A 14,816-nucleotide genomic window follows, 5' to 3' on the forward strand; every position below is an offset into this window, starting at 1 on the left:
CATCTGCCTAATGTTCCCTCTTGGGAAGGTCTCTGACATTTTTAACGATGTAACTGAGGTTTTTATGTTAAGTTATGGGCCTAGCGACACAGCAAAGGTACATTGTAAAGGCAAATAAAGAGGTTTTTATCTACTGTGTGCTAAGAAAGTCAGTTCAACAAAGAACTATAGACTAGAAAGCTTTTTCGCTTTCAGACACTAGGTGGCTTGTCCTAGAAGGTTTGTTTGCTTGTACGACAGCCGCATTTCTGGGAACAGTGTGGCCAAGCCACCCACTGCAGCTGAAGGAATTTCCTAATTTGCAACAGAAAGTTACCGTGCTTGCAAAGCAGCACTCAGAGCTGCAGAATATCATGTCACACAACTCAAAATGTATTGCGGCAGCCTGCAGAGGTTATCATTACAGCATGTATCCAAGTGGACCTGGGTAGCTATTGAGAATCACTGAGTTTTAAGATCTGGTTGCTGTTTGTCCCTCGTATTGCCTGGTCTTCTTCAAAGGCCAAGATCCTACCGTCCTTGAGGTTGCCTAGAATGATGCTTCATGCCCTGAAGAGGTGTTCACTGTAAATCACTCACTGCTCATTACCTCGGAAGTGTGGAGATGTGTGTTTCTTTCTATTATTGCAAAGAAGAATTAACAGAGAATCAAAGAAAGGAAAGACCACATGGCAGCAGGATTTGAATTGCCTGCCACAGATACTGCCCTGCCGAAAGCCCACTGGACTGCTTGAAATATGGATCTCAAATTAGTGCTTGTGCTGCTGTGGAATGAATGAGACCTTCTAGCGACGGAGCTGCTTCCTCTGCCTGCTCGGAGCTGCAGGGCTTCAGCACGGCTTGCTGCAGGCTTCCTTTTATGAAGGCAGCCCAGGGAGGATGAACTGCAGTTTGCAATACTGAAGGTCATCACGCAGGACAAACAACCTAACGACAGTCCAATATTTCTTAGCTGTGTAAATTCCTGGTGTCTGCTTCAGGCAGAATCCAAACACTTGTGTCAATTCTGTACCATGCCCCAGACTGCCAAAAAACATTAATATAAGCATATTTATCTGGGCTGCAGTGTGTTACAAGAATTCATTAGGACAATATGTGATATGGTGCTGAAACAGAAGGCTGGGTTTCTCTGGCCAGAGATGAGGAAGTCTAGTCCCTGCTGAACTTTTACTACTGATAAAGACAATGTCTGCTGGCAGCATTCATTTTTTACTAGGCCATCTGCATCTAGTCAAGGATAACTTGACTTTCTGAAAAAGCCATTCATCAGAATCAACCCTGTACAACTTTCTCTTGATGAGTAAAGCAACACAAAGAAAGACCAAGATGGTTAATAAACTTCTTTGGGAGCAAAAGGTCAATGCTGGTGTAAACAAAGCAGTGTCATAGTACTATACAGAAGCATTGAAGTTTCCTGTGTGTTTATATGGCCAATGCCCCATTTCTTTTTTATCAGTATTTGTTATCATTTATTTTGCTCTGCTTTAGCTGATCTATAAATCTTTATAACAGTGTTCTTTATTTTCTTAATTTTGTCATCTCTCTTATCAGCTTTTATCACCTGTTTGTGTCCAGTATGTTTGCTACTCTCTGCCTCTTGATGACTGCTCACGATTGGTTTTATTAACCCTTGAGTTCTCACACAGGCCTGGCAGTTCAGCCTGTCAGAAGCTCACTTTTTTTCTGAAGCTGAATCAAATTCCAAAGACATTCCCATCGTACATTTTACAAATCACTATGTATGCTAGAGGCAAAAAATTAACCCATGCCCTGGAGAGGAAATATTCCTGGCCCCACATCGTAGAGCCCAACACAGAGACTAGGCAGTAGCTGTGCATTTTTTCACTTCAGGCCCTTACCACTGTACTTCAGATCCATATTGGAGGGTCCTGGACTTGCACCCTGTGGGAGCTAATGGGCAGCTTATCCTGCCCTCCTGCTCTTTGGCTTTCATGCTTAGTGCCTGCGCATGTGGAGACACTGGACTGAAGCCCCCAGGCTCCCGTCACGTAAATCTCTGATCATCCAACAAAACATTTTACTATGAGCCTAGGCTAAATTAAAGGTGGTCAGCTAGCAGGAGAATATTTCATAGCTACACTGACAAACATGAAGCACCTGATACCTTGATAATGTTATTTAGCTATTCAGTGATATTTGACTTAAAGCGGCAACTTTTAAAACCTCATATACAGGTAGGGTATATTTGCTTAGAGAACAAATATTTTCTTCAGCATTTCAGAGAGAGCTAACATTCCTCATGAAAGAATGTCAGCTAAAAAAGAGAAGGGTTTTTTTTTCTTACTGAAGACTCTCTATAGTTCACCTATTTCCTTCGATTTGTTAGTGTTACTTTGTTTCAGGTAATTACATTGCAAAAAGCTTTGTACAGGCTAGATACCCAAAATCATATTAAAAAAATTGGACTGACCAAACCCAATTTTGGGGGGATAGCCTCAGCAAAAAGTACACTGTTCTTTTTAAGTGTTTACATCTTGAAATGTTTTGTTTAATAGAGACTTATGCAATGCAATTTCTAATGGCAACAGAGTATTTTTTGGAACTGGGTTCTGTAGGGAAACAAAAACCACTAAAGATTGAATTTCTCAATTAACTATGAATTTTGAGACCAGCCAGTTAAAACATTAATCTCCCTTGTTAATAAACGCAGTATAATGCAATACTCTAGAATCAACCTCTGCTGAATTTGCAGTCTTAAATTCTTACTTAGAAAACAGGAGAAACTCTCATGTTCCTGAAGTTCATAGGAAAAGAACGTCTACCTGACTAAAAATTTCTGGATTATGTTCAGAAAACACTGGATATTCCAGTTGTAGTATTTCAGTTATTTCAAAGGTATATGCAGAGGATGCTCTGGCACATTGATGTCAAGACTTCAGTAAGGGCTACGTACTGGGATTGTGTTCTGTATAGCACATAGTTCAGCTGCATTCCAGAGTGTCTCCTGAGCCTGCTTTTTTGTTTGTTTGTTTGGGTTTTGTTTGTTTGTTTTTAAACTTCCCCTCTCTGCCTGGAATTAGTATTTAATGTAAGAAGACAGGGCTGAGCTAATTATGAGACTTAACTGAAATAATGGCTCAAAATGTGAACTCATTTTAGGAGCAATGTAGTGAATAGTCATGAAATGTATTACATTTTTTTTAGTCAGGGGAAATTTTGTCATTGTGTGTTGTTTAACTTGGCCATTTTCTGGAAATAGCTAAGTACATTCCTGGCTCTTTTTACAGAGATCAATCTTTAAAAGGCAGGGTTGTTGTATGTTTTAAATGTTTTTATTCAGACTTATACTAAACTTGGAAAAAAATCAAAAGTAATGCAGCCAGATTTTTCAATTCAGAAATCTAAGATTGCTGTGATTCAATTTTTAAAATTTTCTCTTGGATACCAGTGCATTTAAAATTCTGACCTTTTTGTGAAAGCATCAGTAACTGTTGAGAACAATTTTGCCTTCTAGTGGAAATGCTGCATTTCTGTACACTGTGCAGATTGCTTGAGCTGATTGGCATGAAATTCAATTTGCGTTAATCAGCCACAGGCAAGGGCAAAATGAAAAGACTGTGACCCACGAGGGTAGGATTTTAGGGTTATTTACAAAATTTTGCATCTGAGTAGTGTGGAAAACCAGCGGCTAATGTAGGGTATGTTCTGTCTGATTCATGAAGTGAATCACCCTAATCCAACCCGGTTGTCAGAAGAATTCAGGCCGCGTTCCTTGAGTGGGAGGCCCTTCAGCTGTGATTTGACAAAGAACATAGGGTGTGATAGTAAGGGAGAAATTGCCATGGTGAATAAAAATTAAAACATTTCAACCTGAGCAGGTGTACGTGGCTCAGCTCCCAACACCCAGCTAACTAACCACCAGTGGTGTCACTGCACGGAGTAAAGCCCCAATGAGTGCAGACCTGAGGGGCTCGGCTACCTCTGCACACTGTTGGCTATGGCACCTGTTACCTTTGACCAAGCAGCAACTAAAAGTTCCCCTCCCACGTACTGCAGTCTGTTATTGGGTGGGAATTGAGCACTTTGGGGATTCTGAAAAAGGTGTCTTTGAGAGCATGGTTTTGACTTACATGAGGGAGCAATTGAAATCAGAGTTTGAAGCCTCCTTGTACAGGAAGGGCTGCAGAAATGTTATGTCTGTGAAAGACTCCAGCCTTTCTGCTCAAAAAAACCCACAAACAAACAAACAAACAAACAAAAAAAAAAAACATAGAAGATGGTTAATTTAGCCTTGAAGTTTTCCATCATGTCTCAGTGCTAAGTCCAGGCAGGTAGAGGTACTTGCTCAACTTCACTATCCTTTCTTCAGCCACACTTGGTTTCATTTCTCTGCTTTCCTTTACTTAGAATCTGTACCAGTCACAGAATTTGTAACAAGTGCTGGCTGAAAAGTGTTTTAAAGATACAGAATGTAGTTAGGCACTGCCAAAATTATATATACCTTTATTTCCAGCTGAGCTCTGTGAACATTTAAAATAGCTAAACATTATGATGATTGTTTATTGCATATGATATTGCATTTGGTGCTGCTCAGTGTAACTGTACGAGGATAAATATTACTGCTATCTTACTACAAGGAGATACTCATTTCCTCTATAACATTAATTAATCTTAGCTTCTTGTGTGGAGTTAATGCTTTGTTATTATATTAACGTGGGTTTGAACTCTGAAACATTGCTCTATCAATCACATTGCTAAGTTAATTAAGGATGTGAATTGATTTTTCAGATGGGCAGCCAAACTTACATGCATGTCCCAAGTATTAATTTCATTGGGACAAATTTACTTTTTTCCTTTTTCTTCCTTCCTTCCTTCCTTCCTTCCTTCCTTCCTTCCTTCCTTCCTTCCTTCCTTCCTTTCTGTCTGAAAACTGCTCTGTTGAGTTGAACAAAATGTTTCTTTGAAACCTCATGCTGAATGTTTTGTTTCAGTATCTTGTGAGAAAAACAACGGGATTGAAAGGTACAGATGTGCTTAAAGAAGACATCTCGTACTAAGAGCTACGGGATGAAAGCATTCAGGCTGCAGAAGATGCAAATTCAATTTTCTCTTTTGTCTGGAGTAATTCCAGTGAACCATTTTCATAACAAGCAAGTAGAACATGAAGATTTCCATCAGGCAATCAAATCCCATCTTAATCTACAGATGTAGCAATGCTTCTGTTTTTTTCATTGCACTAGATAAATCAGAAAAAAAACTGGTACTCGTGGCACTGGAAGAACTTGGTCAATTATTACCTACTACAGACCTGGCAGAAAAATTTGTTCGCTAAGTGCACGAGCACTGAATCTGTCAGGCAACGGGACTGCACACACTCATGGTATCAGTGAATTATAGCTTAAATCATTTCCTTTTAATTTACTAGTGGAAGTCTCAGTCAGAACAAAGATGAGCAGAAAATGCTGCTGTTAGTATTTCTGAAATGAGGCTTCTAGCCTCTGCTGAGTTCTTTACAGCTGCTTGTCAACACAATGGAAACCCTGTAACTGATGAACTATAGAAGTAGCCAGAATTTAAACCCATTTGTATTTGTATGTAAGAAACTATGGCAGTGTTCAGAATATGAGAGGTGTAAAATTTACAGCCATGGAGTGGTAATGCTTCACATTTCAGAGATCTACGATTTACTACAATAAACTATCAAAATGGATCATGGTAAAAGATGGAGACATGATACAATGGGAGAAATCTCTACTAAAGAAAACTGTGGGTAGGGGTCACTAACTTGAGGGAACTGCTTATCTCCTTTACTGTCTCCTTTATGTAACAGGCAGTGCAAAATGGCATTCTAATACCCCAGTGTGCCTTAATTTTTCCAAAATAGGGCTCAGATAGATGGGTGTATATGTCATTTTTTTATTTTTTTTTTTGCAGTTAAAATATTATTTTTGTGTCAGAAATGTGTTGCTTAATATATATGAACATTTTAATAAAAACATAACTAGGTGATCTGAAAGGATGTTTTATTTTACAGACTCAAAAAAATATGGAAGCAAACAACTTTTGTAAATGAAACCTCTGCACTCTGCTCTGCTATTTATAAAGGCTCACAGTCATTATTGCAAAAGATTAATTCTGTTTAAATAGTCAGTTGAGCAGGACAAGGCCTTAGTGGGATAGTGTCACAATACACTAGGTAAAGGATTATGCCCCACTTAAGAATTAATAACATTTTAAACCTCTACATAAACTTTTTTTTTTTTTTTTTTTTTTTTTTATCAATAAACATGTCTCTGACTGAGGGCCAGATGCACTCACAGGTCTTAATTGTTCAATCCAGTGACTAATCCCCACTTGATCAAGATTTTACAGACTTTGCAGCTGTCTAGAGAGTGACAAATTTATGATTCAATTGCAATTTCATCCTAAACTTGAAACTGCACGATCATTTGTGGGAATTAGCTACCTGATAAGATAACAAGGGGGGAAGGAGTGCACGTAATTCTGTGCAGCAGAATCAGAGTGTTGCAGAACTCTTTAGGATACATTGGAAAGACACAAATGGCCATTAAGGGATTAGCCCATCACTGATTGAGTGGCTGAACAGAGTTGAGGTTTACTAAATCACTGGAGTGGTAGGTCATTATCCTTGGATACAGGAGACAGTTGAATCTGTGTCCAAATGCATGAGCAGTAAATTGGAATGGAGTGTGCCAAAAATGAAAAATAAAAAATGCTGAACCCTTGTTCTTCAAGTATTCAAATTTCCAGGTCATACCCCAAGATTTTTTTTTCTTTCTTTCTTGGCGTAAAAAATATTTTTTCAGTGCTTTTAGTATCAGCATATTCTTGACTGTAATCTACTTTGAGCGTATTGCTTCCCCTCAATGCTATCAAATTTGTGCTTAGTTAACAAATGCTGAAATTTAGATAACATGTTAGAAACTGATTAGAAAAGCAATGTTAGGAGTTTCCCTCTCCAGCGTTGATGGCTTGTGCCCAGTTGCTACTAAATATGTGGTTAAAATAGATGAGCCCTAAATATGTGGTTAAAATAGATGAGCCCTCCTCATTTGGGTTTTTTAATGATGACATTTTGGTAAATCTTTAATTTTTTTTATTTGCTATTGAACTGAATTGATACTTCTCTGCGTTTTTTTTTTTTTTTTTTTTTTTTTTTTTTTTTTAATTATGAAGAGTTATGAGACAGTACAAACTTTGTTAAAAATAAATACAAATCCAATATTTTTTTTCTTAAAAGAGAAATCAAAAAACGCTGCAGGAATAACACATTACCCCTGTCTTCCTTGACCATGTGTTGATGCAGCTGATGAGTAAAACTAACCTCTGAGCAATTCCACATCAAGGAGCTGTGACAATATGTCTAAAGACTATTTGGCAATTCAAATTAATAGCTTAAAAATGTCAAATTTGGGAATTTGCTGTGCTGGCTGTGGCCTTTGGCTAGCCTGAGCAAGCCTAAGATCCCTTGGGGCTATTTCTCTATGAGTTGAACTTAATGATCTTTTTTTCCCAAGGTATAGATGCATTTAATGCTGTTCAATTTATCTCAGTCTAGAGGGGCACATAACTTCAGAGGGTCTCGTTTCCTGAAACATAGTACATTTCACTGGAAATTTGTGAGATAGCAGATTAGAAAACAGTGCATTTCACTGGAAATTTGTGAGATAGCAGATTGGAAAATTCACCTACCGAGTAATCAGATTAAGTTTTGTCAAGCAATGAGCAATTTTCACTACCTAATACAACAATAAAATATGCAGTGCAAAACAGAGATGGAGCTGGAGGCCAAAGCATAATATTATAGTCACAGTAAGTACATCTTTTCAACATAATTATACTTAACTGAGATTAACAGAGAAAGAAAGGTAAATGTGTTCAGCAGTGAAGGTCTTAGGCCAGGTAAGCTTACGTAACCCCAAACAAATGTCTCATTTTGCCCATTACTCAGCAGGTGATGCCAGGAATGTTGATTTATTTCCTGGTACTTTTGCTGTTTGCCAATCCCAGTCAAAAAGATGAAAAACTGAGAACCACGGAGATGCCGGAGTCTTTGGGAGAATGATAATACCCAGAATAGAAAGTAGAAGAATTGGGCCAGCATGACTCTCAGTGACTTTAGTGGGAAAAGGAACAAGATAAAGCAGGGGCTAGCATAAGTTTGGGGAAAATAAAATATTTAAAAGAAATGTGAAAAAGAAAAAGAAAAAAAAAAAAAAAGAAAAAAAAAAGAAAAAAGAAAAAAAAAAAAGAAATTCCAGATGACTGTTTTCTAGATTTGGATGTAAGTATTCTGGCAAGCCTGAAGGTTTAAATTAACTGAAAGGCTTTATCTGTGTTTTAAATGTCGAAATCCTTGGCCAGCTCTACTTTCTTAGATTCAACTGATGTCCAGAAGATTTGGAAAAGTAGTGGTGAGTAGGACAGGGAGAACAAACAAAGAGGAAGGAAAGTGGAAGAAGAAAATCAATCTGCCAAATTAGACAGAGCAAAGGAACAGGAAGAAAAACAGGAAATAACCTAATAAAATATAGTAGAAAATAAATAACTTCCAGTGCCCCAACAATTTCCTCTCACAAAAAGTATTGGCAGTATAAAGTAAATTATAGACGAGTTTCTGTCTGCCTCTGGCAGTAAGCTGTTTAGGGACTACATAGGGCACTGTCCTCCCCGCCACCCCCACCAAAGTGCAGATAACTGTATCAGGAACGAGTAAGAAAGTTGCACAGGTGAAGATGAGAGCAAAAATATGACCCAAACAATGCAAATGAATAAAGAACAGAATGGCTAATGAAGGTGAACTCCTGAGGTGCAAATTTTCACCCGTTTTGATTAGTTCTGCCTCAGGAATCGGTGCCACTGGGAATTCAGAAAACCTGAAGGAATGTGGGTAACACCTCTATGCCACGGTATCCTAATTGTCTGGAGATCTGTATCCTACATGTCTGCACTACAGTACGAAAAGGATGTAAAACTGTTGGAAAGTGTCCAGAGGAGGGCGATGAAGATGGTGAAGAGCCTAGAGGGGAAGATGTATGAGGAGCAGCTGAGGGCACTGGGCCTGTTCAGCCTGGAGAAGAGGAGGCTGAGGAGGGACCTCGTTGCAGTCTACAACTTCCTCGCGAGGGGGAGTGGAGAGGCAGGTGACCTATTCTCTGTAAACACCAGTAATAGGACCGGGGGAATGGCATCAAGCTGAGGCAGGGGAGGTTTAGGCTGGACATCAGGAAAAGGCTCTTCACCAAGAGGGTGGTTGCACACTGGAACAGGCTCCCCAGTGAAGTAGTCACTGCACCAAGCCTGTCTCAATTTAAGAAGTGTTTGGACTGTGCCCTTAGTCACATGGTATAAACATTTGGGTAGACCTGTGCGGTGCCAGGAGTTGGACTCGATGATCCTTATGGGTCCCTTCCAACTCGGGATATTCCATGATTCTATGATCTCTGGGGCAGCTCTCAGGGACTGGAGCAGAGAAGGGGAAGTGTAAACTAGTTTTATGAACTCTGATCAGAGGTACTGATTGTTACCCTATTTGGTAGCAAAGATGACAAAGGGACTCACTCATTACCTCTCCTCCAGTAGATGAGCTCTCAAAGAGGGAATTTATTTAGGAATGATGCCACATTGCCAGCTGCTCAGTACCACCAAGATATTGTGTCTGTTTTCCCAGCAGTTACCTACAAAGGTACTTTACTGAGAGTAGCAAATCCTCCCCCACTTGCAGGAAGTTTGGCAAGTAAGTAATAAAATCTGTTTTCAAGTTGAATCCTCATTCTGCAGTGTTTACGGTTTTGTACACTAGAGTGTGATTTCATAGAGGCTCAGAGCTTGCTTCAGCTTATTAAGTGCGAGTAAATATTGTAGCAGTAGTTATTTGCCAAAAACAACAGAAATACAATTATCTCGAGTGACTCCTTACTGAACAACCACATACATGATTTACTAATTTCACTGTGTTTATATTTGATCTTCTATGGAAGCAGAAAGCATATTCAGTTCAGCTCAAATGGAACTTAAAGCATGTATTTTACACAACCCAGTAATTCATATGAAGCATTCCACAGGTGAATGAAAAGACAGCATTGATGGTGCAATTTATTTACATATATTTCACCCTATGTATAGATACTGTGGGATAAAGAAGAAAACAAATTAATCACAATTAATGTGAATCCAGACTACTGAATGCCCTTTTTGTAATCTTTAAAAATACACATGTATTTGAAGTTTCAAATTTATCATTAAGTGGAATAAAATGAGTATCTTTCGCAAAAAGAGCTGCTTTTTTTGTTTACATCATTTCTAGTTTTAGAATGACAAAATGAACCAGGGCGTACCATGCTACGATTTCACCCGTTGACACAAATGAAAAGGATTGAACAGACATAATACATCTGGTTTACGACTTTTAATTGCCTTTGTGACCCAGTTCATACCAAATCCTCTCAAAGCAAAGTCTCTTTCTTTGTATGCATCATGGGGCTAAATCTCTATCTAAGATACGTTGCTTAAAAAAACACCACCATGTTAAAAAGTAACAATATTTCTTGCTCTCATAAATCTTTAGTACTTGCAGGTGACCTGAGAAAGTGAGAAGTGGAGAGTTCAGTTGTCTGGTGAATGAGCATGTTAAACTTTCCTAATAAAAGCTACTCCTAAAGCACCAGATTCTTTTAGCAATTAATCACTATACTGTTGTTTATTAAGAAGACGCCTGGAATTTTTTAGTAACTCAGGTAACCTTTCATGGTTTGATGGATACAAAAGATAATTGTGTCTACAGTGATTTAATGAGGGCTCTCTGATGTAATATAGTAGTCTGTGACTACTGACTTGGTGTCTCTGTCCTGGGAATAGGGAAGGGATATTGAAGGAGGGCATGTGTACAGAAACACACTGTTATGAAAACAACCTATTGCTAATCAGTTACGAGAAATACTTTTTATGTCATGTAGAAAGCCAGAACAGACTGCTGGGATAGTAACTCAACTTTACTAGTAGACTGGAAATCTTGTGGCAATGTGTAGCAGCTTCAGCAAAGACAGATTTTATTGAATTAAATAAGAAATTAAAATTGTGGTCAGTACAATACGCCTTGGACACACAGCACTTTGACTTCTCTGAAATCTGAGTATTGGCGTTCTTTAATGGCAAGCATGGATTCTAAAATCCTTTGCTGTAACCAGTGGGTAAATCACTGCACATGCTGTGGAACTGACATCAGATGATGGTGATGACGGTTATTTTTGTAAAAATATGCAGGCTTATGAAATGTAAACAGTCGTCTCCATGGGCCAGGAACTAGATCTCTCCCTCATACACAGCACAGATGGGGTTTAACTGTGCACTGTATCCAGCAGTGCCAGGATCCTATCAACAGTGTGACTCACGAGGGTGCAGGCTGTTAGAACATCAATGTAATTTAACATTGAGACAGAAATAGGTCTCTCTAAAATATACTCTCAACTCCCAGTTTCCTGCTTTGTAATGTCTGCATTCAGGTAGCTCCTCTTTTGTACTCAACTGTTCAAGTGCAGTCTGACTTTAAAAAATGGCAATGTAAAAATATTTCAAGAAACCTGTTCCTTTAGTTCCTTTAGTTGTATGTGGCACATTTGGCACATTTACTTACAAACAATACATCCCCCCCCCCCCCCTTTTTTTTTTTAATTCCTAGAACAGTTAACCCTGAGAAAATTGAATACAATTCTTTTTCGTGCTGCATGATAATAAGTATTTAATAGGTTCCAGGTGTATGATCTATAAGAAAACATTCCCATTCAGAAAACATTTGAATATCTGTGTAGTCTACACACTGCTCAGAAATGATGGATTTGCTGGAGTGCATTCCTGAATTAGAACCTGAGAGACTGAAATGAAGGTGGTGAGCTCTCACAGATGTACCAGAGCAATTATTGTCTGCTGTAATGTCAAAAGTATGAAAAGTTTATCTTGCAAATATTAAGACCCAAATAAGCTTGAAAAGCTGGCAGTAGAGAAAGACAAGAACTTTCTGACACAGAACAAGAGGCAGTCAGCATATGAATCCACAGTGGTTTTTTGTATGCCCAAATTATCCACGGTAACTAGAAACTTTGAATACTTCCATTTTTAAGTAGCCAAGCAGGGGCAACTTGAAGATGAATTGTTTTCTGAAAGGCATATGTGTAATGTTTTCTGAAAGTACTTATCTCTCCTATGAAAAAATGACAACATTTTCAAAGTATTTCATATTGAGAACCAAAATCAATGTTTCCAAATTCATAACCAGGAGCAGGAATTTTGGAGAAACCAAGTTTTACAGAGGAAATACATTTTAGATTATTCACAAGTGCTCTGAAATACCTTTACCTTAACAACATTCTAACAAGTAATTTCTTCAGAAAACTATGAATTTCTAAATATTTAGGATGTATACTAGGAACTTAATGGTCAGCATGGATCCTAAAATTCACAGTGCTTGTCAATCCAGGAAATGGGACACATATCAAAGTATTGGTATTCTAGAGACAGCAGAAGCATTAAACCCACAGGGGTTTATGAATTTTGCAGATTCCTTAGCTTCTCAGAGTTTGTAAAACATCTGTCCCCACTTGCAAAGGCATTATCTGCCAACACTTTCCCAGCTTTGTCATTTTAGAGTGTCCCCAAAGCCAAGAATACCAGTTCCAGATCTCAGTAGGTTAACAATGAGTCTAATATCTTTTGTAGAGAAAAAACATCTGTAAAAACATTATGGTCTGGGAGCAAGATTGACCAAAACACTGTCCCAAACCAAAAAGGAAAATAAAACCTTAAATGCAGTATAACATGAGATCTATCCTACTGAACACATGATAGGGTAACAACTGATGACCAGGTCATTTTCTGTGAAATAAAGGAGAATTTGATGTTAAGGATTTACAAGAAGTCCTGAAATGATTTTTGATGCTCCAGTTAGTATTATCAAATAAATAAATAAATACATACATTTTAAAAAATCCTATCTTTTCCTTTACCTGTATCACCTAGATACTTCATACAGGTTTTCAACGTTAAAGTAAGATTTTGATTTTGATTTCAAACAAACATGAATTTTTACTGCAAGATGCTGGACACAACCCATTTCCATTCATCATTTCCCATAAGTGCTTGGGCCCTCTCAAGTTTTGCTGCTTTCATGTGGGAATAGTCTTTGCATGCAAGAAACCTTAGGATCTGCTGTTACTGTCTTTTGTATGAGCAGCAATACATGCTGACAAGGTACTTCTAAGAGATGCTCTTTACTTTTTAGTTACCCTATACCAGGACTCATTCCGAAAACTTCTTTGCTTATGAGAAATCTTTACTCACATGCATAAAGATGTCATGTCCCTGAAGACCTCACAGTGTGCATCCATGCCTGTGCTGATGTTAGGTCAGAGGGTGTATGCACAGGGGAGGGCTCAGCATGCTACAGATAATGAAAATAACAGTTACTCATCACCATACTCCTCCTGCAAGGTAAGCGTTATCTTTTCTGCTTTACGGAACCTAAACCAATAGTCTGAGCAAGTGAAACTTCTGTCTTTCCATGTGAACCATGTAAGTGTTACAGTAGTTGGGAACCTGGCAAGGATGGATGAACTATTTGTACACAGATCACCTTCCACATCTTCTCCAACATACTGCTATGTGACAAAATGGTTTATATCTTAATTTGTGAAATTTATTTTTTACTGTAAAACAAATGATAATGAGTAGCTCTTTAAGCTAATGTTTTATTTCCAGTGAGTCAAAGTTTTGGCATTAGTTTAAATGGAAAAAAACATTAATCCTCCCAATTGAAAAAGAGAGCTGTTGACTAGCTATGACCTGACAGAATTCATTTTCGAAATTGTTCACAGATTTTTCTCATCAAATTTTAAGTAATTAATTTCTCGTTATTGACGGCTAAGGACTAACAATTATGTTTTCTATTAAGGTTCAGATACTGTGTCATTTGAAACATTTACTTCCAGAACCAAGAAGAAAGGCATATTTTAGTATCTACTACGATGTTTGTATATACATATATATAAGAAACTGTCACGTGTAATAGGAACAAACATTTGTTGGTTATATTTAACCTTTGGTTAACTAATAATATCATGAGTTGTAGTTCAGAGGAGGAAGAAATGTTTGTTCCCAGCTGTGTAATACAGACAAGCCTTGAGGGCTGTTGTGAAGCTCTTTGAATTATTTTTTTCTCCTCTGTCCTGCTGGGAAATGTACAGAAATTGATACAAGACCCCGCTATCATTCATGTGGCAGCAGACTAGGAATGACTGCTAGAATGTCCGGGACATGCTTTATGTTTAGCGCTGACAATCTAAGCAAGACAAATATGATTTATGGTACAATAGTTCAGATGGGGAATGAATGGAGATGTCGTGGTGAAAATATCAGCATAAGTAGGTTATGTGAAGGAAGTAGGTTTTAAGGAGGGATATGAAGGAAATTTGGCATGTGGCAGATGGGAAGTTATTCAAATATAAGAGACAACATGGAAAAAGAAGTGAAGTTGAGAGTGGGAGAAAAATATGAAAGGGACAGTAGGACAAGAGGGACAGTGGAAAATTCTGCTGTTCCTTTCCACATATAACTAACCAAAAACATGTTCATAGCCTGAAAAGGTGACTAATGAATTTCTGGTGAATTCCGGTTTATAAGAAACTTAATAAAGTTTCACCAATTTCTCCACAAAAATTTACTTCAGCAGCTTTCTTTCCCTAGCTCATGTACAGCTTTGCTTGTCCCTTCCCAACTAATATTGCTCCTTGTCTTTTTTTCCCTGCTTCGCTCTGCCACTAATTGAAGCTTTCTCAAATTATTTG

The 14,816-nt window shown here is 38.1% G+C and overlaps 1 protein-coding gene across 1 annotated transcript in view; it reads left to right on the forward strand.

Moving 5' to 3' along the window:
• WT1 (WT1 transcription factor) overlaps positions 1-5,829 on the forward strand; it is a 93,887-nt gene extending 88,058 nt beyond the window's left edge. Inside the window, exon 10 of the mRNA XM_084521268.1 lies at positions 4,953-5,829. Coding sequence (XP_084377394.1) covers positions 4,953-4,962 — 10 coding nt within the window. The 3' untranslated portion in view covers positions 4,963-5,829. The remainder of the gene's footprint in view (positions 1-4,952) is intronic.
• Positions 5,830-14,816: the final 8,987 nt, after the last annotated feature.

The sequence above is a fragment of the Aythya ferina genome (assembly GCF_964211825.1).
Source record: "Aythya ferina genome assembly, chromosome: 5".
In the NCBI taxonomy this organism is placed as follows: Eukaryota; Metazoa; Chordata; class Aves; order Anseriformes; family Anatidae; genus Aythya; species Aythya ferina.